General features: G+C 49.8%; 1 protein-coding gene across 1 annotated transcript in view; it reads right to left on the minus strand.

Annotated features, from left to right (window-relative positions):
• PDZD4 (PDZ domain containing 4) overlaps positions 1 to 18,473 on the minus strand; it is a 425,221-nt gene extending 406,748 nt beyond the window's left edge. Inside the window, exon 1 of the mRNA XM_078664117.1 lies at positions 18,295 to 18,473. Within this exon, the coding sequence (XP_078520243.1) occupies positions 18,295 to 18,354 (60 nt within the window). The 5' untranslated portion in view covers positions 18,355 to 18,473. The remainder of the gene's footprint in view (positions 1 to 18,294) is intronic.
• Positions 18,474 to 22,837: the final 4,364 nt, after the last annotated feature.

The raw sequence follows: 22,837 nt of genomic DNA on the forward strand, positions 1-22,837 counted from the left end.
GTAAATTGTAGGGACTGTGTATTTTAAATTGTGTATTTCTGCTGTGACACTGTGTCCTTCCTTATGTTATTTCAATCTTGGAAGCAGCAGGAACACTTTGCCTTCTCCAAGTGAACCCGATTTTCTGCGTTAAATTTTCCTTTAGGAAAATGCTTTTAAGTTTACCTTTATTTTCATGTCTAACTGTGGAAGATTGTGCCTCTTGGATTGTGTATCAGCTGCTGCTGCATTTCCTTCCATAAGGCGCATCCTTAACCCCTTCGACGCTTATGACGGAACGGTTCCGTCATCAGCGTCGGTTGGGCTGTGCTGATGACGGAACCGTTCCGTCACGACCATGCCCGTTTTTAGAACCTTCAGCACAGCACGAAAATTCGCGCCCCGCTGAAGATGTTAATGCCTTACAAAAGGTTGGTCACTCTTACACGCTGAAATAACTTTGTGGTCCAATTTTCCTGGACTGCGTGTTGCAGTGGTTGAAGATGACCTTTCCTTGCTGTGCTGTGATTGGCTAGGCTACCCCTTAGGAGCTTATCATTCGATAAAGGTCTGTGCTTTTCCTTCAGATACCCCAGGGGGTCCCACCACTTGGTCAACCAGTTGTTTAAGGTGATGGAGGTGAAGACAGCCCCCCTGTGGCTACCGCACAGTTGGGTCCAGGAATAGTCTTGGGCCAGAACCTCTTTCTTCAGACGACGAGCCACAGCCCTGCCTTGTGTGTCCCCTCTGGGGCCCTTGTCAGGGCCGGACTGACCGTAGCAGGTACTGGGCGTTTCCCAGGTAGTCCACCAGGGTAGGGGCCAGTTTTGGACTCCTGGGGAGCCGTTTTTGTTACCGGGGCCGGTTTTGATGCATAGCTGCAATATCAACCCCCTGTAACAAAAGCGGCAGCGGTGAGACAGGAGTGGTGCTTTGAACTAGCACCCCCCCTCCCTGGACGGTTTCGGCTTCAAGTCCAGCTGTGGCCCTTGCTGTTGCATTTTAGGTGCAGGACACTGGGCAGAGAGTGACCTGAATCACCTGAGAGGGTCTCAAGGCTCTGGCGGAGGGGGGCTGCCGGTCGGACAGGGTGGAGGATTGTTCGAAGCCCCAGGTTTTGATGTCCTTCGTGAATTGGGTCAACGACGCGGATTGCCTGAGGTCCAGGTCTTAGCATTGAGGTGGGAGAAAGACCCTCCTCTGTGTGGGCTCCTAGTACGGCACTTTACTCTCATTATTATCAGGGCCACTGGAATCATGCGATTGTGCGGCCGCTGCGCTTTTCGCATAATTATGGATCTGCCGCATTTACCACTTAATCCATCACCTGCTGCATAATCAGCAGATTTTAACAAAAATATATATATATTTGTTTTTAGCCCGACCACTTCCAAAGTTACTAATAACTCAGCGACACGTATTGCAGCGCAATTCAAGGCGCTTTGCAAGGGTTGTCGGTCACCTTTCTGTTGGTTATTGCTGTTTGGGTGTTAACTGGTACTATGAGGTGCAATATATGCCCAGACAGTGTAAACAAGGGTAAAAATTACATAATGATGGAGTAATACTATCAGAAACGTGCAGCATTAAGCAACATAATTTGCCTTTTCTTGTGGCATAATTTAGCCAACAGTGCCACATAATGTGTCCCTCCCCTGTCGCATAATTCCAGAGGCCCTGATTGTTACTGCTACCTGCGCTTGTGCAGCGCACAGCGTGAAGCTGGTGCTCGTTCCTTCCTGGGCCTGAGTCTGGTTCCGTTTGGTGAGGGGTGTGGTCAGTGGGGTGTGGTCAGTAGGGTGGGCATGTCCTGTTAGTTACTCTTTTTGGTAAAGAGTATAGAAAGTTGTTCAAAGCTGCATATGTATTTCCTCGGTTGGTTTTGTGCTGTTGCAGCCCTTTAACTCTTTGGGGCAGATTTACGACTTCTGGCGCAGCTCTGCTAATCAGCAGGGATGCGCCAGAAGAGTTGCGACGCATCTGCCCACCCGTGCGCCACCACTGATGCGCCACATTTACAATGCGGCGCACCGTGGCCCACGGATGGGCAGATGCGTGTCGCATCCCCCGTCGGAAAGACGGGGCATTGCTGGAGTCGCGTCGCAAGCGCGACGCAGCTCCAACAAGGCTCAGGGGCGCCCTATCCCTAACAGGCTGCGTCAAACCTTACGCCTGCTTCAATCAGGCACAGGGTTTTGATGCAGCATGGCCCTAAAAGTGACTTAGTGAAATCTTGTAGATTTCACTCAGCCACTTTTAGGATGCGTTCTTGCACCGGAACGCCCCCCCCCCATGCCAGAACACCTACATGTGGCACAGGGCTTTACAACGTGACACATCTCCCAGATGCGTCACTTTGTAAATATCCCGCACCATGGCGCGGGCTTTGCGCCGCCGCTGCATCACAAAAGTGACGCAATGGTGGCGTAAAAGAGGCGCAAGGAGCTTGTAAATCTGCCCCTCTGTGAATGAACAGGCTGGTAGCCCTGCTGGGTGCCCTAAGAGCCAGTTCATGGCACAGTCGAGCTGTGCTGGGTGCCCACTCTGAGTTTGCGACCCCTTCTCATCGAGGGGGTAGAGCCCCCAAATATCTCAAGAAGCCTCTCCAGTGCCAGGCTCTGAAGAGGGAAGCCTCCTCTTTAACCAGGAGTGGGCTGTTCTCTCCACTCCTGGGGGGAGAGAGGCGGACACAGGAGTATGGAGTGGGGGGAACATCTCACGTCTCTGTGAGTCCCGCTGCCGTCACCAGCATGTGCCCAGAGGCTGAGGGCACCTACCGCCCCCGCAGGCGGCGTGAGTCACTCTGACGCCCGTCCATGCCAGCGCTGAGGCGTGTGCCAGGCTTCGGCGTGCGTGGACGCGCCCACGTGGAATCGCAGGGCCTGCATCTGTGGACGCACGCGCGCTCCCCGGGACCGCATGGCCCGCGTGCGTGTACGCAGTTCTCGAGATGTGTCTGCACCGAGTCTCGCAGGATCTCTCAAGAAGTTCTATTTTTATCCACAGACTTCCTTGTCTCTCTATTCTATTTCTGCTCCCGCCATTTCCTGCCCGCCCCATTTCTGTTCTATTTCTGCCCCCACCCCGTCTGTTTTTCACATATCGCGTCTTCCTTTCTATCCCTTCGTTCTCGTCATTTCGTTTGTTTTACTTTATGAACAAACTCAATTTTACAAGAAGGATTACAGACACCTAAACCGGGTTTATCAGGAATGGCTGCTTGGAGCAGTGTTGTAAGAGCCCTTTCCAGACAGAACCTCTTCCGTGGATGTAGCAATGCTTTAAAAACGAGGGGCCATATTATCAAGAAAGGGCGATACATTATAGCCGCTTTTATCTGCAGGAAACTGCCACTAAAGCGCCGATAATGGGCTTGATAATAGGCCCTTGTGAATTCCCATAGAAGCCCAGGTTAACACCAGAACTGGTAACTGAGCCACTCGCAAAAGGAAAGGGATCCCCTTGGCACCCCTTACCGTTTGTGAGTTCAAAAGAAGAGTTTTTTAGGGAGCAGCCAGTGGACACGGGGCTCGATTTAAAAATAAAATAAAAGTTGATTTAAAAGTGTTCACCGAGATGGTGGTCATGAGACCCAGCACGCCACATATCTCAGCTTACAAGACGCGCGTGTGCAGAGTCGCCGGTTTCCATACACTTTTGAAATTGTGTACAAGCCATGGCTCTTCGAGCAGCAGCAGCACTCCCTACCCCCAGCAGGGAAACATCCTTTACGACGCAAGATTTACCACGCAGTGCCTTTACAACGCAGGTTTTTCAACGCAAGTCATTACAACGAATTGCGCTGGGGGGTGCTCTAGGATAGGTAATAGTTTAATTTACTATCCAACACCTTCCCTACTATCCACGGGGAGTGGAGTTGGAATAGTAAATTAAACTATTCACTATCCAGCACCCCCAACGCACGCAAGTCGTTGTAACGTCTTGCGTTGAAAAACCTGCGTTGTAAAGGCATGCGTAGTAAAAGCATGCGTTGTAACAACGTACATCCCCCCCAGCACCTTGAGACCCTCACGGGTATGTAGTGCGCTTTACAAATCCTTTCATTGATTGATTGATTGATGGGGACTCTCTTCTTACCTTTGGGACTTTGTGTCTCTTTCTCGTCTTAAACGAGGCTCGAGTGTCATCCTCTGAACCTTTGTGTTGGTCCCGCCACAACGGAGAGTGGGCTAAGACGCAAGCCTGGTTTATCCAAGCTCTAGTCCGCTCTTCAAAGCATTGCATTCCTTTATGTAGACCCTCATAGACACTGAGAAACAACAACCCTGAACACTCCCCAGAGAAGGGCATTGACATCACTGACCGACCCTCGGAGAAGGACATCGACAACAGTGAACGACCCTCAGATGAGGGCATCGACAACACTGCGCGACCCTCAGAAGAGGGCATCGACAACACTGAGTGACCCTCAGAAGAGGGCATCGACAACACTGGGTCACCCTCAGTGGAGTGCATCGACAACACTGGGCGACCCTCAGTGGAGTGCATCGCCAACACTGCGCAACCCTCAGCAGAGGGCATTGATGTCACCAACCGACCCTCGGAGGAGGGCATCAATAACGCTGAGCAACCCTCAGAGGATGGCCTCAATAACACTTAGCGACCCTCGGAGGAGGGCCTCGATAACACTGAGCGACCCTCGGAGGAGGGCCTCGATAACACTGAGCGACCCTCAGAGGAGTGCATCGACAACACTGAGCGACCCTCAGAGGAGTGCATCGAAAACACTGAGTGACCCTCGGAGGAGGGCCTCAATAACACTGAGCGACCCTCGGAAGAGGGCCTCGATAACACTGAGCGACCCTCAGAGGAGTGCATCAACAACACTGAGTGACCCTCAGAGGAGTGCATCGACAACACTGAGCGACCCTCAGAGGAGTGCATCGAAAACACTGAGTGACCCTCGGAGGAGGGCCTCAATAACACTGAGCGACCCTCGGAAGAGGGCCTCGACAACACTGAGCGACCCTCAGAGGAGTGCATCGAAAACACTGAGTGACCCTCGGAGGAGGGCCTCAATAACACTGAGCGACCCTCGGAAGAGGGCCTCGATAACACTGAGCGACCCTCGGAGGAGGGCCTCGATAACACTGAGCGACCCTCAGAGGAGTGCATCGACAACACTGAGCGACCCTCAGAGGAGTGCATCGACAACACTGAGTGACCCTCGGAGGAGGGCCTCAATAACACTGAGCGACCCTCGGAAGAGGGCCTCGATAACACTGAGCGACCCTCAGAGGAGTGCATCAACAACACTGAGCGACCCTCAGAGGAGTGCATCGACAACACTGAGCGACCCTCGGAGGAGTGCATCAACAACACTGAGTGACCCTCAGAGAAGGGCCTCGATAACACTGAGCGACCCTCGGAAGAGGGCCTCGATAACACTGAGCGACCCTCAGAGGAGTGCATCGACAACACTGAGCGACCCTCGGAGGACTGCATCGACAACACTGAGTGACCTTCAGAGGAGTGCATCGACAACACTGAGCGACCCTCGGAGGAGTGCATCGACAACACTGAGTGACCCTCAGAGGAGGGCATCGACAACACTGAGCGACCCTCGGAAGAGGGCCTCGATAACACTGAGCGACCCTCAGAGGAGTGCATCGACAACACTGAGCGACCCTCAGAGGAGTGCATCGACAACACTGAGTGACCCTCGGAGGAGGGCCTCAATAACACTGAGCGACCCTCGGAAGAGGGCCTCGATAACACTGAGTGACCCTCAGAGGAGGGCATCGACAACACTGAGCGACCCTCGGAGGAGTGCATCGACAACACTGAGCGACCCTCAGAGAAGTGCACCGACAACACTGAGCGACCCTCAGACGAGTGCATCGACAACACTGAGCGACCCTCGGAGGAGTGCATCGACAACACTGAGTGACCCTCAGAGAAGGGCCTCGATAACACTGAGCGACCCTCAGAGGAGTGCATCGACAACACTGAGCGACCGTCAAAGGAGGACCTCAACTACACTGAGCGACCCTCAGTGGAGGGCATCGACAACACTGAGCGACCCTCAGAGGAGGGCATCGACAACACTGAGCGACCCTCGGAGGAGGGCCTCAATAACACTGAGCGACCCTCGGAAGAGGGCCTCGATAACACTGAGCGACCCTCAGAAGAGTGCATCAACAACACTGAGCGACCCTCGGAGGAGTGCATCGACAACACTGAGCGACCCTCGGAAGAGGGCCTCAATAACACTGAGCAACCCTCGGAAGAGGGCCTCGATAACACTGAGCGACCCTCAGAGGAGGGCCTCAATAACACTGAGCGACCCTCGGAAGAGGGCCTCGATAACACTGAGCGACCCTCAGAGGAGTGCATCGACAACACTGAGCGACCCTCGGAGGAGTGCATCGACAACACTGAGTGACCCTCAGAGGAGTGCATCGACAACACTGAGCAACCCTCGGAGGAGTGCATCAACAACACTGAGTGACCCTCAGAGGAGTGCACCGACAACACTGAGCGACCCTCGGAAGAGGGCCTCGATAACACTAAGCGACCCTCAGAGGAGTGCATCGACAACACTGGGTCACCCTCAGAGGAGAGCATCGACAACACTGAGCGACCCTCGGAGGAGTGCATCGACAACACTGAGCGACCCTCGGAGGAGGGCCTCAATAACACTGAGCAACCCTCGGAAGAGTGCATCGACAACACTGAGTGACCCTCAGAGGAGTGCATCGACAACACTGAGCGGCCCTCGGAGGAGTGCATCGACAACACTGAGTGACCCTCAGAGGAGTGCATCGACAACACTGAGCGGCCCTCGGAGGAGTGCATCGACAACACTGAGCGACCCTCAGAGAAGTGCACCGACAACACTGAGCGACCCTCAGAGGAGTGCATCGACAACACTGAGCGACCCTCGGAGGAGTGCATCGACAACACTGAGTGACCCTCAGAGAAGGGCATCGACAACACTGAGCGACCCTCGGAGGAGTGCATCGACAACACTGAGTGACCCTCAGAGGAGTGCATCGACAACACTGAGCGGCCCTCGGAGGAGTGCATCGACAACACTGAGCGACCCTCAGAGAAGTGCACCGACAACACTGAGCGACCCTCAGAGGAGTGCATCGACAACACTGAGCGACCCTCGGAGGAGTGCATCGACAACACTGAGTGACCCTCAGAGAAGGGACTCGATAACACTGAGCGACCCTCGGAAGAGGGCCTCGATAACACTAAGCGACCCTCAGAGGAGTGCATCGACAACACTGAGCGACCCTCAGAGGAGTGCACGGACAACACTGAGTGACCCTCGGAGGACTGCACCGACAACACTGAGTGACCCTCAGAGGAGTGCATCGACAACACTGAGCGACCCTCGGAGGAGTGCATCGACAACTGTGAGTGACCCTCAGAGAAGTGCACCGGCAACACTGAGCGACCCTCGGAGGAGTGCATCGACAACACTGAGTGACCCTCAGAGAAGTGCACCGGCAACACTGAGTGACCCACAGAGGAGTGCATCGACAACACTGAGGGACCCGCGGAGGAGTGCATCAACAACACTGAGTGACCCTCAGAGAAGGGCCTCGATAACACTGAGCGACCCTCAGAGGAGTGCATCGACAACACTGAGCGACCCTCAGAGGAGTGTTTCGACAACACTGAGCGACCGTCAAAGGAGGGCCTCAACAACACTGAGCGACCCTCAGAGGAGGGCATCAACAACACTGAGCGACCCTCAGAGGGGGACCTCGACAACACTGAGCGACCCTAAGAGGAGGGCATGGACCACACTGAGCGACACTCAGAGGAGGACATGGACAACTCTGAGCGACCCTCAGAGGAGGGTATCGACAACACTGAGTGACCCACAGAGAAGGGACTCAACAACACTGAGTGACCCTTGGACAAGCACATTAACAACAGGTAGTGACCCAGAGAGGCGGGCATTGACAGCACTGAATGACCATTGGGTATCGGCACTGACAACACCGAGTAAGCCTCAAAGGAGGGCATTGTCAACACAGCGGGACCCTCGGAGGAGCGCCTCAACAACTCTGGGTAACCCTCAGAAGAGGGCCTCGACAACCCCAAGCGACCTTCAGTGGAGGGCTTCTAAAGCACTGAGTAACCTTGTCATCACATACAGACAGCTTCACTAGTCCCATACAAGTGTTTCATGTTTTCAAATCCAACTCTTTACATATATACAGCCCATGTAGATCTGAAACCAGTCCATTGTGGGAGGGGCCTGCCAGTCAGTCTGGCTCATAACCTCTTGTATAGTTGTATAAAGTTAATGGTTTCTATCCACATCTTCCATTCTAGGCCATATATTTGATACAGAACATTAATGGCAGTCAGTCTAAATATACGAATTGGTCACTCATACCAAGAGCATAAGGCAGATAGAACCGACATTTGAGATGCTTACCGGTATTCACTTTCAATTAATTCTAGTTTTCAAGATTAACACGACATCTACCTTTGTTTTCTTCAAAAAAAGGTAATGTCTTTAAGTTATGATGACAGATAAATTATATATAAATACAAATCAGACTATGGTTGCAAATTCTTTAACAGGCATCTAACATTACAATTCAATGGGTAAACACGTGTTCAGTCCATTAAGATAAGATATTAACTACATTCATATTACAAATAATAGCAAAAACTGTACTAATAAGTCCAAAATCCTCTTTATGGGGACAACTATTCTTTCAATGAGGGGCTCCTATTATATTAAAGAACTGCTGCACCTCAGCAAACTTCAGTGTACTGTGCCTCAAATCAGTGGAATTTGAATTGTATACAGTTCTCTAAGCAGAGCAACATTTACTCAAATCAATTCCTTTTGTACTGGAAAAATTAAATACATTATTACCCACAATATTCACAGAGTGATAAAATGAATGTTTACTATGTCGTCCTTCACTTGTTCTTGTAGCCCATGACAAGGCAGTTGTAAATGATAAGGCAAGAAAAACTATTTTCATCATTTTTTTAATGGCATTTTTTTAAAGAAAATATATACCACATCTTAACATTAACAATATAAGGCCTTTTGGATTGGTGTGTACTCACTTTACGTCTTCTACACAATTTGTAATTGATGAATTGCGTTCCGAATCATATCAAACGCTTTTTAAAATGTTTTTTGAACATGAGTATGGTTAAATAAATTATTAAACCAACCTAAATCTTTACTTGACACAAACCGAATTTAAAAGGCATATTTTGTATTCCAGAGTACCCACCCAAGTATTCGCCTCTGAAAAGATCAAAGCAACCTTGGTTTTCTTTAGTTAAGCCAGGGTTTTAGTTGTGCTCAATTAGTTGCACGTGCATTTAATATCAACTTACAAGTACTAAACAAAATATTTTTTATACAATATACGATGCCAATGTAAATGCTCATTCAGAATCAGCAAAGTTTGCATTATATTTTCAAAGATAATACCAACAGGTCAAACATTTATATCATCACCAATTGACAAAAGGAATAAGGGATAGTTCAACTCCTGTTCCTGGGTGTTCCTGCTTATTGAAACCAATGTTTTAAAGTTTTTCAGAGTCAGGTAATGCGCCCTTGCTTCAATGTACCATGAGCCTTCACTCGTTGCCCTGTGGTACAGTTTTCTTTTGTTTAATATTATGGTAATAGACAAGAGACACATGGGACCAAATTGAATCTTCATTCAGGACCAACAAATAGTGCATACCATGTCCAAGGATATAATCAATAGATCAAAGATCAGCCTATACTCATTGACAAGGTAAACAAAGGAGAGTTTCCAGGCGTATACATTTGGTATTATAACACTTGGTTTACTTGCATAGATTTTTAAATTCCAATCCTGTGGTTTATCAAGGTAAGAGGGCTCAGACATTTTTGGGAGTTGATATGTTTTCTCCAGGCGACAGAACAGCAACTTAGGTTGTGTATATTTAACTAGTTCCCCTAGATTCAGACTTCATCTGGGTATGAGGATTTGAAATTATAGGCATGGCATGAAATTCTTTATCTGTTCAACATGGGAAAAGTGACGCAAAAGTGGCGCAAGGGCTTGTAAATCTGCCCCTGCATTCTTAACTTGATGTGTAAATATGGTTCTCTCCTTTGTCCTCCAGCCAATCAAATGGTGCCATACAGCTTTTCACCAACCTTTCGCTTTCACTAAACACTTCCCTGTTGGATAAATGCATTTATTGTACTAACTACATGACAATAAACGTAAATTACAAACTCAACAGGTGATGTGTAGTTATGATCCGGGATTGCCGTTTCGTTTGATTTTAACATTTACAAAACTCTCGGCCTTCAGCCTGGAAGGTCATGAGGTGTGTTAGAGCCCCCTGATGGCAAGATAGGTCCCGGTCATATGTCAGCTGGTACCTATCCAATGGACAGACGGATGGACAGACGGATGGATGGACGGATGGATGGGTGGGGTTGCACACATGGAGATGGTTACATAATTTTAAAGGATAGATAGATAGATAGATAGATAGATAGATAGATAGATAGATAGATAGATAGATAGATAGATAGACAGACAGATAGATAGATAGATAGATAGATAGATAGATAGATAGACAGACAGACAGATAGATTGACAGACAGACAGACAGACAGACAGACAGACAGATAGATAGATAGATAGATAGATAGATAGATAGATAGATAGATAGATAGATAGATAGATAGATAGATAGATAGATAGATGGATGGATGGAAGGATGGATGGATGGATGGATGGATGGAGGATGGATGGATGGATGGGAAGGGTTGCACACATGGAGATGGTTACATGGTTTTAAAGGATAGATAGATAGATAGATAGATAGATAGATAGATAGATAGATAGATAGATAGATAGATAGATAGATAGATAGACTGATAGATAGGGAGATAGATAGATAGATAGATAGATAGATAGATAGATAGATAGATAGATAGATAGATAGATAGATAGATAGATAGATAGATAGATAGATAGATAGATAGATGGATGCTTGGATGGATGGATGGTGGATGGATGGATGGATGGGTGGGTGAGTGGATGGAATGGGTGGATGGACAGATAGACATTGAGTTATGAAACCCAGAGTTCCATAAGAGACTTGCAGAGGGGCGTGGCTTGGAAGAGAGAGCAGCAGCTACTGAGACGGTGAGAGCTGGGGCGAGCGTCAAAAAGTAGCCAGGGAGAAATGAGCACCGTACACATGTGCACATGGCTTCACCCTGGCTTGCGAAAGCACGTGGTAAGGTCAAGGTAGAGGCTTACAGCAGGGCACCGCTGACCCCTGGCCAGCCCTTACCTGATGTGGAGTATTGTCTGAGGCTACAAGATGAGAGAGCCATGCTCCTCCAAGACCACCTATGCCCAGTTTGAGGGGCAGGGAGGTACACTGCTATAGACTCCCCTCACCCTGAGGGTCACAAGCGTCTTCCCACCCAGGGCCTTGACTCACCACAGACCACAGACCACAGACCTGAGACCACAAACCTCAACCAACGGGTGAGGGGGGTTTGCGTGTCTGGAGGGAAGTGGTACAACTCGAGGTGACCTTGTGTACTCTGAGCTCCTTGCCAGCCCCCAGAAGTGGTCTCAGGCTGGAACTCTGCTGCATACAGTCAACGGAGTATGTTGGCCAGCCAGTGTTGGCCAACCGTATCTTGAGTGTCCCTCAATGTATATAGAGTTGACAAGTGTGACTCTGTGAACAGGTTTAGGACCAGGACTCCTGACGACCTGCCGTATGATGTAAGGGGAGCGCAGAGGTGGGCTTCGGACCACCAGTCCCATGCCAGACTGTCACCTCCAGGATTTGGGACGTTGCAGCTGCCAAGAAGCTAACTGGGCGGATCCTAAGGGGGTCTCATGTTCCAAGCTTTGGAGGGGAAGTAGTCTTCTGTATTCTCCTAAAACACAAAGTGCTGGGTGGCTCCTGAAACTGTTGGTGTCAAACCTTTCTATAGATCGGGCTAGTGAAATAGGGCTGTACGAAATGGGGTGATTTATCACTTAAAATTTATTTTGAAAATGTAATTTCTTTTTCAGAGGGACTTGAGGTAGCAGTTTGGACTGGTTAGTTCCTCGTGGAGCAGGACTAAGGCTGATTTGCATATGGTTGGTCCCTATCGGGATACGCACCCGATGAAACTACGAAGATTGGTAACTTTGATCAATCAAGAACTCTTAGTATAAAGTCATTTTTTAATTTTTGTGTCTACCTTATAACTAAGGCTCCCACTTCTCAATTTTGTACTGATTTTTACAGATAAATATAGACAGAAAATAGTGCATTTCCCACCTGTGTTCATTTTTAAAAGCAGACATGTACAGATAAGTGGGCCTCTTTTGAGTGACTCCATGCTGTCATTCGAGAATTCCAGGCCAATAGGTGCACAGATTGACAGCAGAGAGAGGTTAAAAACAGAATGGGTCTCTTTAAATACCTGCATGCCTCAATGTATACTTGTTGAATAATACTTACATGTTCATGTAGATGCATTGTTTTACAATATCTGGCTTTGTAATGTTCTTAAAGCAACCCGGCATGGAAGTATGAGTGAGCATTGATCAGTTAAATAAATGTGGAAAAATATAAGTTACAACTTCATTTGTTTACAAAACTCAAAATAAATGTAGGTAAATACCAATAAGATAGTCCATAAATAAATATGGATAAATACAGATTGAAATATTAAAAAAGACTTATCATAAAACCGGAAGGCCTATATTTAATAAAACATTGATTTGCTGGATCAACTGAACAAGTCTTAAAAAGAGGTGGAAAGAATCCATATGAGGTATTAAAAATAAAGATGGCAAACAATGGGTATCCGTACACTTTTAGGGTACTTACGAGTTACCAGGATTGAATAAAATACAACTATTGTCGATTTCTCATGTATGCCCAAACTGTAGAGAATGGAACAGGTAACAAAAGCAGAAAGAAAAGGAGAGCTGGTATATTCAGAAATTAAAACCAGTTGGGGCAGGTCTTAAAAGTGATGCAAAAGTGGCGCAAGGGGCTTGTAAATCTGCCCTGCAGTGTGTTAGGAACGAACCTTTGCTTTGTTAAATCGCGCCTTAGCTCTGCAGAAATCCCACATGTTGAAGCCGCCCTTGCATTGTTCAGCTAACAATAGGCCCCGATTGCAATAACAATGTGCAGGTTGTGGTCGATGCAGAGGTTTCTAATGAAGCAACAGGCAATGCTAGCGCTCTGGAGAGTGGTTTGTGGTGGTCATTATCTGACTGAGCTGTTCTCCTTTCAGACTCATGACCCAGAGGGAGGGGAATCAGGTCAAATATTGGCCAGGTGAAACAATCCATATTTCACGTCAATTATGTCACACTCGTGAAGTAACAACTCCTTCCTTTTGTTTCACTGCTTCTTGTACAACAAGGTTACCGGAAGTGATTGGTTTCACAAGCCGAGAGCTGAATGACGGGTGCATCGCGCTGCGAGCAAGAAGGAAACGGGACGCCGCAACGCTAGTTGGACCAAATACATCGATACCCACTGGAATCAGAGTATACTGCCATTGAACCGGTGGAGGTCTGGGTCTGTGCCCCATATCGCAGACGGGCACCCCAGAGGCGACATCAGTCCTATCTAACCACAATCCCCCAGTCCTGATGAAGACCCAATTTGACCCACGAATCGGGCGCCATTAGGGTCGAAACGTCGACGGATAAAGAATTCTGTGGACCAATACGGAATATTCCACGAACAATTGCCAACTGTAGTGGCATATAGGAACATTTCCAATTGAATACTGCTTTGGCCACATTTTTAACCTCAATTGTTCTTTCACTTGTATATATTTCACTGTTTACAATCTCACTGCACAGCTATTCACTGCACTAATATGTCACTATCACTCTATTCTGATGCGCCATTTTTGTAGAATTTATAAATGTATATATTGAATGCAGGGTTACTATGAAAGACATTTGAATTCATAAAATATTCATTTCATACCCTATTGGTTGTTTTTGGATTTGCATTTTCATATTTATTTTTCGATAAATTGAAAGCAAGTTGATACTGCAGCTTAAGAAACCGATGAAATAATACATGAAGACGAAAAGAAATGTTTTGCCCAACAGAACCATTGTTGACATTGTGTATAACGCCCAGGTTCTGAGGGATACTGGGTTACCCCATAGTAATTTACTATCTTGTACAACAAAAGCACTCACAAACATAGGGTGTGTGTGTGAGAGTGAGTGAGAATGTGTGTGTGAGTGTTTGTGTGCGTGAAAGAGAATGTGTGTGTGTTTGTGTGCGTGCGTGTGTGTGTTTGAGAGAGAGAGAAAGAGTGTGTGTGTGTGTTTGTGTGCGTGCGTGTGTGTGTTTGAGAGAGAGACAGAGTGTGTGTGTGTGTTTGAGAGAGAGACAGAGTGTGTGTGTGTGTTTGAGAGAGAGACAGAGTGTGTGTGTGTGTTTGAGAGAGAGACAGAGTGTGTGTGTGTGTTTGAGAGAGAGACAGAGTGTGTGTGTGTGTTTGAGAGAGAGACAGAGTGTGTGTGTGTGTTTGAGAGAGAGACAGAGTGTGTGTGTGTGTTTGAGAGAGAGACAGAGTGTGTGTGTGTGTTTGAGAGAGAGAAAGAATGTGTGTGTGTGTTTGAGAGAGAGACAGAGTGTGTGTGTGTGTTTGAGAGAGAGACAGAGTGTGTGTGTGTGTTTGAGAGAGAGACAGAGTGCGTGTGTGTGTTTGAGAGAGAGACAGAGTGTGTGTGTGTGTTTGAGAGAGAGACAGAGTGTGTGTGTGTGTTTGAGAGAGAGACAGAGTGTGTGTGTGTGTTTGAGAGAGAGAAAGAGTGTGTGTGTGTGTTTGAGAGAGAGACAGAGTGCGTGTGTGTGTTTGAGAGAGAGAAAGAGTGTGTGTGTGTGTTTGAGAGAGAGACAGAGTGTGTGTGTGTGTTTGAGAGAGAGACAGAGTGCGTGTGTGTGTTTGAGAGAGAGACAGAGTGCGTGTGTGTGTTTGAGAGAGAGACAGAGTGTGTGTGTGTGTTTGAGAGAGAGACAGAGTGTGTGTGTGTGTTTGAGAGAGAGAAAGAGTGTGTGTGTGTGTTTGCGTGCGTGCGTGTTTGAGAGAGATAGAGAAAGAGTGTGTATGTGTGTTTGTGTGCGTGCGTGTGTGTGTTTGAGAGAGAGAAAGAGTGTGTGTGTGTGTTTGAGAGAGAGACAGAGTGTGTGTGTGTGTTTGAGAGAGAGAAAGAGTGTGTGTGTGTGTTTGCGTGCGTGCGTGTTTGAGAGAGATAGAGAAAGAGTGTGTGTGTGTGTTTGCGTGCGTGCGTGTGTGTGTTTGAGAGAGAGACAGAGTGTGTGTGTGTGTTTGAGAGAGAGACAGAGTGTGTGTGTGTGTTTGAGAGAGAGACAGAGTGTGTGTGTGTGTTTGAGAGAGAGACAGAGTGTGTGTGTGTGTTTGCGTGCGTGCGTGTGTGTGTTTGAGAGAGAGACAGAGTGTGTGTGTGTGTTTGAGAGAGAGACAGAGTGTGTGTGTGTGTTTGAGAGAGAGACAGAGTGTGTGTGTGTGTTTGAGAGAGAGACAGAGTGTGTGTGTGTGTTTGAGAGAGAGAAAAAGTGTGTGTGTGTGTTTGCGTGCGTGCGTGTTTGAGAGAGATAGAGAAAGAGTGTGTGTGTGTTTGCGTGCGTGCGTGTGTGTGTTTGAGAGAGAGACAGAGTGTGTGTGTGTGTTTGAGAGAGAGACAGAGTGTGTGTGTGTGTTTGAGAGAGAGACAGAGTGTGTGTGTGTGTTTGAGAGAGAGACAGAGTGTGTGTGTGTGTTTGCGTGCGTGCGTGTGTGTGTTTGAGAGAGAGACAGAGTGTGTGTGTGTGTTTGAGAGAGAGACAGAGTGTGTGTGTGTGTTTGCGTGCGTGCGTGTGTGTGTTTGAGAGAGAGAGAAAGAGTGTGTGTGTGTGTTTGTGTGCGTGCGTGTGTGTATTTGAGAGAGAGACAGAGTGTGTGTGTGTGTTTGAGAGAGAGAGAAAGAGTGTGTGTGTGTGTTTGCGTGCGTGCGTGTGTGTGTTTGAGAGAGAGAAAGAGTGTGTGTGTGTGCATGAGACTGTGTTAAGCGTGCACCCTGCCAGTGAAAAAAAATGTGTCCCAAATAGCCCATTAACACATGTAGTTTGGAACGAGTGTTCAGTAATAAAACAAACTCACACATTAATCCCTACAGTGCGACGGTCAAATCCCATGTTATGAGCGCCGTTCACGGCGACTGACGTCAGAAAACACTGCCTCCTGCCTCCTGCCTCGCAGACTGCATTTTAGATTCATTTTTACAGAACAAAACAGCCAGTGTCAGACTCACAAGGCCTAGCTATTGTGATATATTTCACTGCCCATGTTTAAGCCCTTGTGTTCTGATAAATATAAATGCATAGGAAAAAACAGCCTGGCATTAAACACGCATGGGTATGCATAAAGGGTAATCTGGCATGTAATACCCTAGAGGGGGCATCCTAGCTCACTCGAGGGCACTCGAGGCCTCACTTCTCGTGAATCATCACTTATGAGGACCCTCAAGGCTGGTAATACGTTGCATAATACACTCCCAGCATCTGCCTAGTCATACCCACACACACATTTATGTATAATGAAAGCATCCACAAACGCCCCTCCCGTCCTCGGAATGAGGACAGTAACGCTGCTGTGTGTCGTTGTGTGTTTTAAATGCCTCACCAGTCGCAGCCACTTGTGCGGTGTCCACCCGCCTGTGTCCAATCTCACGTGCGGGTGGATTGCGGCTGCGTGCAGCCGTGCTGTGAGAAGGGCTGCCTCTCGATAAACAACCACCAGCAACACAGGCAGTGCAGTTTGTATTGTGTGGTGCACAAAACAAACGTGAGTTCTTATATATGTGTATGTATATATATATATATATATATATATATATATGTGTGTGTATAAACACGCGCATCTGTGCATCTCTCGACCCCTTTGCTCTCTCCCCACCTCCCCTGTTCGCCCTGCATTTGCTTTATCTCTTAATCCAGGCCGGGCTCTGTCTGTCCAGCTGTTCCCAGTTCTCTTTCTATTGTTCTGCACGGCTCTCTCCGCCGCCTTCTCTCCTGTTGTTTTCTCTGTTCCCTCTCTCCACCATCCTCTGTCTCCACCTCTGTCAGCCGATGCCTGCGTACTGCTATATTTCTCAGACGCCAAGACCCCTTTCACTCTCTCTATATACACATATTCTTTCAGTCGACCCCTCTCCCTCCACCCCTCTCTGCCTCCTGCCTGTCCATTCCTGGGTACATCTCAAACTCCACAATCACCCTCACACACCCACAATAAACCTCACACACACACACACGTACACAGAAGCATTCCTTCCAACTTCCATATCTCTCTCTAGTCTCTGGGTATGAATATATATATATATTTATGCGTCACTCTATGCCTGAAAGGGTTTTGTTTTGAGATATTATATATATATATATATATATATATATATATATATATATATATATATATATATATATATATATATATATATATATTATATATATACACACACACATATATATATATATATATATATATATATATATATATATATATATATATATATATATATATATATACATATATACATGCATAAATAGACACACAAACACACATATGCATTCCTCCATCACTCTGTGCTCCCCTCTCTCTGTACCCCGTCTCTCCACGCCTCTGAGTCTATCTCAGACCCCCCATCCCTTCCTCTCTGTAAGTATCCCCCCCCCCCGTCTCTCTATTGCTATGGATACCGCTCTTTCCTCCTCTCCCGGCTCTTCTCTCTCTCATCTTTTTTATTTTCAGTTCGTCCAATAAAAGGCGTCACCCCCTGAAGTGCCCGGGACATGTGCCACGCTCCCCCTGAAGACCCCCTGTACATGCCTGTGCCCGCCGGGGGTCTCCCCCCTCATCCATGCACACCTTGGCACCCCCTCCCTCCCCAGGTATGGAGGGCAGAGGCTCTGTCGCAGCCCCCCCCCCCCCCCCCAGGGGGCGCCGCTGCCCTCTGTGGACACCAGTGCAGGTGTGTCCTGCAGAACTGCTGACAGGGCATTGTGGGTGCAGACCTGGCACAATGCGGGGGGGGGGTCCCCCGTGTGTGGGCCTGGGGTACCCAGGCTGGGCCAGTCTGCAAGGCTCGAGCACCTGCCCGCGTGGCCTACATGTAATATAATATAATATAATGTAATCTTCCATTTGCAGAGCTGCATCCCCCGGAGCCGCCCCCCCCCCCTCCCACAGCACCGGATGCTGTTACCAAGGACGACGCCCCCCCCCCCCCCGGCTCTTACCTGCAGCATCACCTTGTACTGCTCCTCCGGCTTCTGCATGACGCACATATTGCATCCCATGGCGGCGGCGGGGGGCCCCCGGGGCGCTCCTGAGGGGGGGACCCCTCAAGGGGGCTCCGCAATCCCACTAACTCTGCTCCACTTGGCCCCCCAACTCTTCGCCTGAGGGTGGGGGGCCCCAAAAAATAATCCTCAAGGCTCGGCTCAGTGATCCATCCGTTCACCCCAGCTGGGGGGGGTCCGGCTGCCGGGGGCCCAGTACGCTGGGGGCCCCCCACTTCACGCCCATCACCATCCTGCCGCCAGCGGGGGCGGGGGGGATCTGGAGACGGGGCCCCCCGATGTTGAATCCGATGGAGGGGGCTGCACGGAGCGGACAGGTGGGGGTCGATGCCCGCCGGCACGCACAGCAGCCCCCCCTTTTCAATGCGCCCCTCCAATTCCGATGCAGACGCAGGTGGTGCCCGAGGGATGCGGGGACGGGGGCTGCAGCCAGACGCGCGAATCCGAGCCCGGGGAGGGGGGGTCCTGGGGGGTGCAGGGCTGACACGGGTGGGGGGGGGGTTCTGAATAAAAAGGGGTGCTGCCTCCCTCGGTGGGTGCGCCCCACAGATCAGCAGCGCTGCGGAGGACGGAGCGGGCTCTCCGCTGCCTCAGCGACGGTGGAGGGCGGGGGGAGGGGCCCGGAGGGGGGGGGGGGGTGAATATTGATGGCAGAGTGCAGTACCTTCCGCCAATCTGTTGAACAGCGCCAGCCAGCGCCGCTCCTGCCTGGCCGTGGGGGCTGCCAGCGCACTAATGAGAGGGGGCGGGGCCTAACATCTGTATCAGGCAGCAGGGTAGTCCTCACGGCTAATGCGCCTGCTGCAGAGAGCCGGGGGTATCGTGCAGCTGATAGGCTGGAGTCCCTGCATTGCATGTGAGGGGTGAGGGCGGCTGCACCAGACCTGCCTCAACGCTGCATGAGACAGGCCGGGGTCCCAGTAAGAGAGCTCAGTGGGTGAAAGCGCCTGCTGCGGAGAGCCGGGGGTATCCTGCAGCTGCTAGGCTGGAGTCCCTGCAATGCATGTGAGGGGTGGAAGTGAATACCCCAGACCTGCCTCAACGCTGCATTAGATAGGCCGGGGTCCCAGCTAGAGAGCTCAGTGGGTGAATGCGCCTGATGCAGAAATGTCTGAGCCGTCCAGGACCGAGGCTGAAACACCAATAGTGCAGAGATCCGCGAGCATCCTGAATTCACAGGTTCTAGGTCCAGTTAGGTAGCTCAATGGGACAGTGCACCTGCTGCAGTTATGATAAAGCAACCTGCAGAGCAGCGGTTTGCGCCCAGCTGCAGATTCCAGCTCACCACTGAGCTTCTGCAGGGCTCTGGGCCTCCCCCACACACCTGAACTTTCACTTTTGTGTAAGTTTAGGATTGTTTGCTATTCCCAAAGGTCATTTACTAGTTGTATCTTTATGTTTTGGCACACAAAGAAATAGGACAGTTCCATCTTTTTCTGTGTGGAGAGTGGGAAGAACAAGCACTAGTAATCTTACTCAAAAGTGTACCTTTCCCTTGGCAATCCAGGCCCTGTGTGTGCGGCTGAAGGCCCCATGGAAGATTACGAGTAACATAGCTCTGTTGGGTAATGCACCTGCTGCAGTGATCTGTTGATCACGTTTGTATCACTGCGACGTGTCCCTGGGAGTCAATGTGCCTGCCGCAGAGACCCCGAGCAGGATACAGAGGGTGTGAGATACAGAGACAGCAGTACAGGATACACAGAGTGTGAGACACAGAGACAGCAGTACAGGATACAGAGTGTGGGAGCTAAAGGAACAGTCTCCTGGGTAGGAGACACAGGGTATGTGATACAAGGAGTGTTCTGACAGGATACAGAGAGTGTGAGATGGAGGGTACAATACAGAGGGTGCGAGTAACAGGCACGTCCAGTACCAGATGCTTCAGGTGTGAGACAATGAAGCTGCCGGAGGATGTAAGGTTCGGAGTCTACCAGGATAGGATACTGAGGTTGTGAGATTCTGGGTCAGACAGTACAGGACAGAGGGTGTGAGATATAGAAGCAGCCAGGACAGGATACACAGGTGTGAGACTCAGGGACAGCCAGGTCAGGATACAGAAGGTGTGAGATACAGGGACAACCAGAACACAGGTACAGCCAGGACACAGAGGATGTGAGCTATTGAAGCTGCCATGGCAGGATACAGAAGGTGTGAGACTCAAGGACAGCCAGGTCAGGATACAGAAGGTGTGAGACTCAGGGACAGCCAGATCAGGATACAGAAGGCGTGAGACTCAGGGACAACCAGATCAGGATACAGAAGGTGTGAGATACAGGGACAGCCAGATCAGGATACAGAAGGTGTGAGACTCAGGGACAGCCAGATCAGGATACAGAAGGTGTGAGATACAGGGACAGCCAGGTCAGGATACAGAAGGTGTGAGACTCAGGGACAGCCAGGTCAGGATACAGAAGGTGTGAGACTCAGGGACAGTCAGATCAGGATCTGGAAGGTGTGAGACTCAGGGACAGCCAGATCAGGATACAGAAGGTGTGAGACTCAGGGACAGCCAGATCAGGATACAGAAGGTGTGAGACTCAGGGACAGCCAGATCAGGATACAGAAGGTGTGAGACTCAGGGACAGCCAGATCAGGATACAGAAGGTGTGAGATACAGGGACAGCCAGATCAGGATACAGAAGGTGTGAGACTCAGGGACAGCCAGATCAGGATACAGAAGGTGTGAGATACAGGGACAGCCAGGTCAGGATACAGAAGGTGTGAGACTCAGGGACAGCCAGGTCAGGATACAGAAGGTGTGAGACTCAGGGACAGTCAGATCAGGATCTGGAAGGTGTGAGACTCAGGGACAGCCAGATGAGGATACAGAAGGTGTGAGATACAGGGACAGCCAGGTCAGGATACAGAAGGTGAGAGATACAGGGGCAGTCCAGGCAGGATACAGAAGGTGTGAGACTCAGGGACAGCCAGGTCAGGATACAGAAGGTGAGAGATACAGGGGCAGTCCAGGCAGGATACAGAAGGTGTGAGACTCAGGGACAGCCAGGTCAGGATACAGAAGGTGTGAGACTCAGGGAGAGCTAGGTCAGGATACCGAAGGAGCGAGACACATGGGCAACCTGGCCAGGATACACAGGTGTGAGACTCAGGGACAGCCAGGTCAGGATACAGAAGGTGTGAGATACAGGGGCAGCCCAGGCAGGATACACAGGTGTGAGACTCAGTGACAGCCAGGTCGGGATACAGAAGGTGTGAGACTCAGGGACAGCCAGGTCAGGATACAGAAGGTGTGAGACTCAGGGAGAGCTAGGTCAGGATACAGAAGGTGTGAGACTAAGGGAGAGCTAGGTCAGGATACAGAAGGTGTGAGACTCAGGGACAGCCAGGTCAGGATACAGAAGGTGTGAGATACAGGGACAGCCAGGTCAGGATACAGGGGCCGTGAGATGTAGGGGCAGCCAGGGCAGGATGCGAGGGTGGTGAGGTGCAGGGACCGCCAGTACAGCCAGCTTATGGTATAAACAGAGCAGTGCTCGAGAGACGATCGACCCTGGATTAGATACAGATAATCTCGCGAGAATGAAAGGACGGTAAAATGAATTAAAAAAAGCGAAAGTTTTCACTGCTTGCTAGATATTCCACGGGCCCCGTGGCGCTGACTGGGCCTTGGGCAGTCCTTTCATTGGCCCGGGCAGCCCTCCGAAATTCTTGTGGACCAACAGGCTGCCATGAGCGTCCAGCACCGTGGACAGCTCAGGAGCTGAGTTCAGCACCGTGGACAGCTCAGAAGCTGAGTTCAGCACCGTGGACAGACCAGGAGATGCATAGACAGCTCAGGAGCTGTCTCGAGCACCTCTCAGACTGCGTTCAGCACCGTGGACAGCTCAGGAGCTGCGTTCATCACCGTGGACAGCTCAGGAGCTGTGTTCAGCACCGTGGACAGCTCAGGAGCTGAATTCAGCACCGTGGACAGCTCATGAGCTGAGTTTAGCACCGTGGACAGCTCAGGAGCTGCATTCAGCACCGTGGAAAGCACAGGAGCTGCGTTCAGCACCGTGGACAGCTCATGAGCTGAGTTCAGTACCGTGGACAGCACAGGAGGTGTAAGACTGCTCAGGAGCTGTCTCGGGCAGCTCTCAGGCTGCGTTGAGCACCGTGGACAGCTCAGGAGCTGCGTTGAGCACCGCGGACAGCTCAGGACCTGCGTTCAGAGCTGACCCCATGTCCGCAGTATACAAGTTGAAGAGCATGGGGGCCAAGACGTACCCCTGCTTGAGGCCCGAGTTGGTGTCAATTCTTGCAGTTGTTATTGTGGGGCTTTTAGCAGAGCCTGTGGTAGCCCCCAGGAATCAAGTTTTGCCCAGAGCCGGCCCCTGTTCACTCGGTCAAAGGCTGTGGAGTAGTCTATGAAACAGCAGAACAGGGGCGGCTTGTTCCTCTTATTGGCCTTCTTCGCGAGGTAGGAAAGGGCTAAGATGTTGTCGAGAGTGGAGCTGTGAGCCCTGAAGCCGGTCTG

The sequence above is a fragment of the Lissotriton helveticus genome, chromosome 10 (genome assembly GCF_964261635.1).
Source record: "Lissotriton helveticus chromosome 10, aLisHel1.1, whole genome shotgun sequence".
Classification (NCBI taxonomy): Eukaryota; Metazoa; Chordata; class Amphibia; order Caudata; family Salamandridae; genus Lissotriton; species Lissotriton helveticus.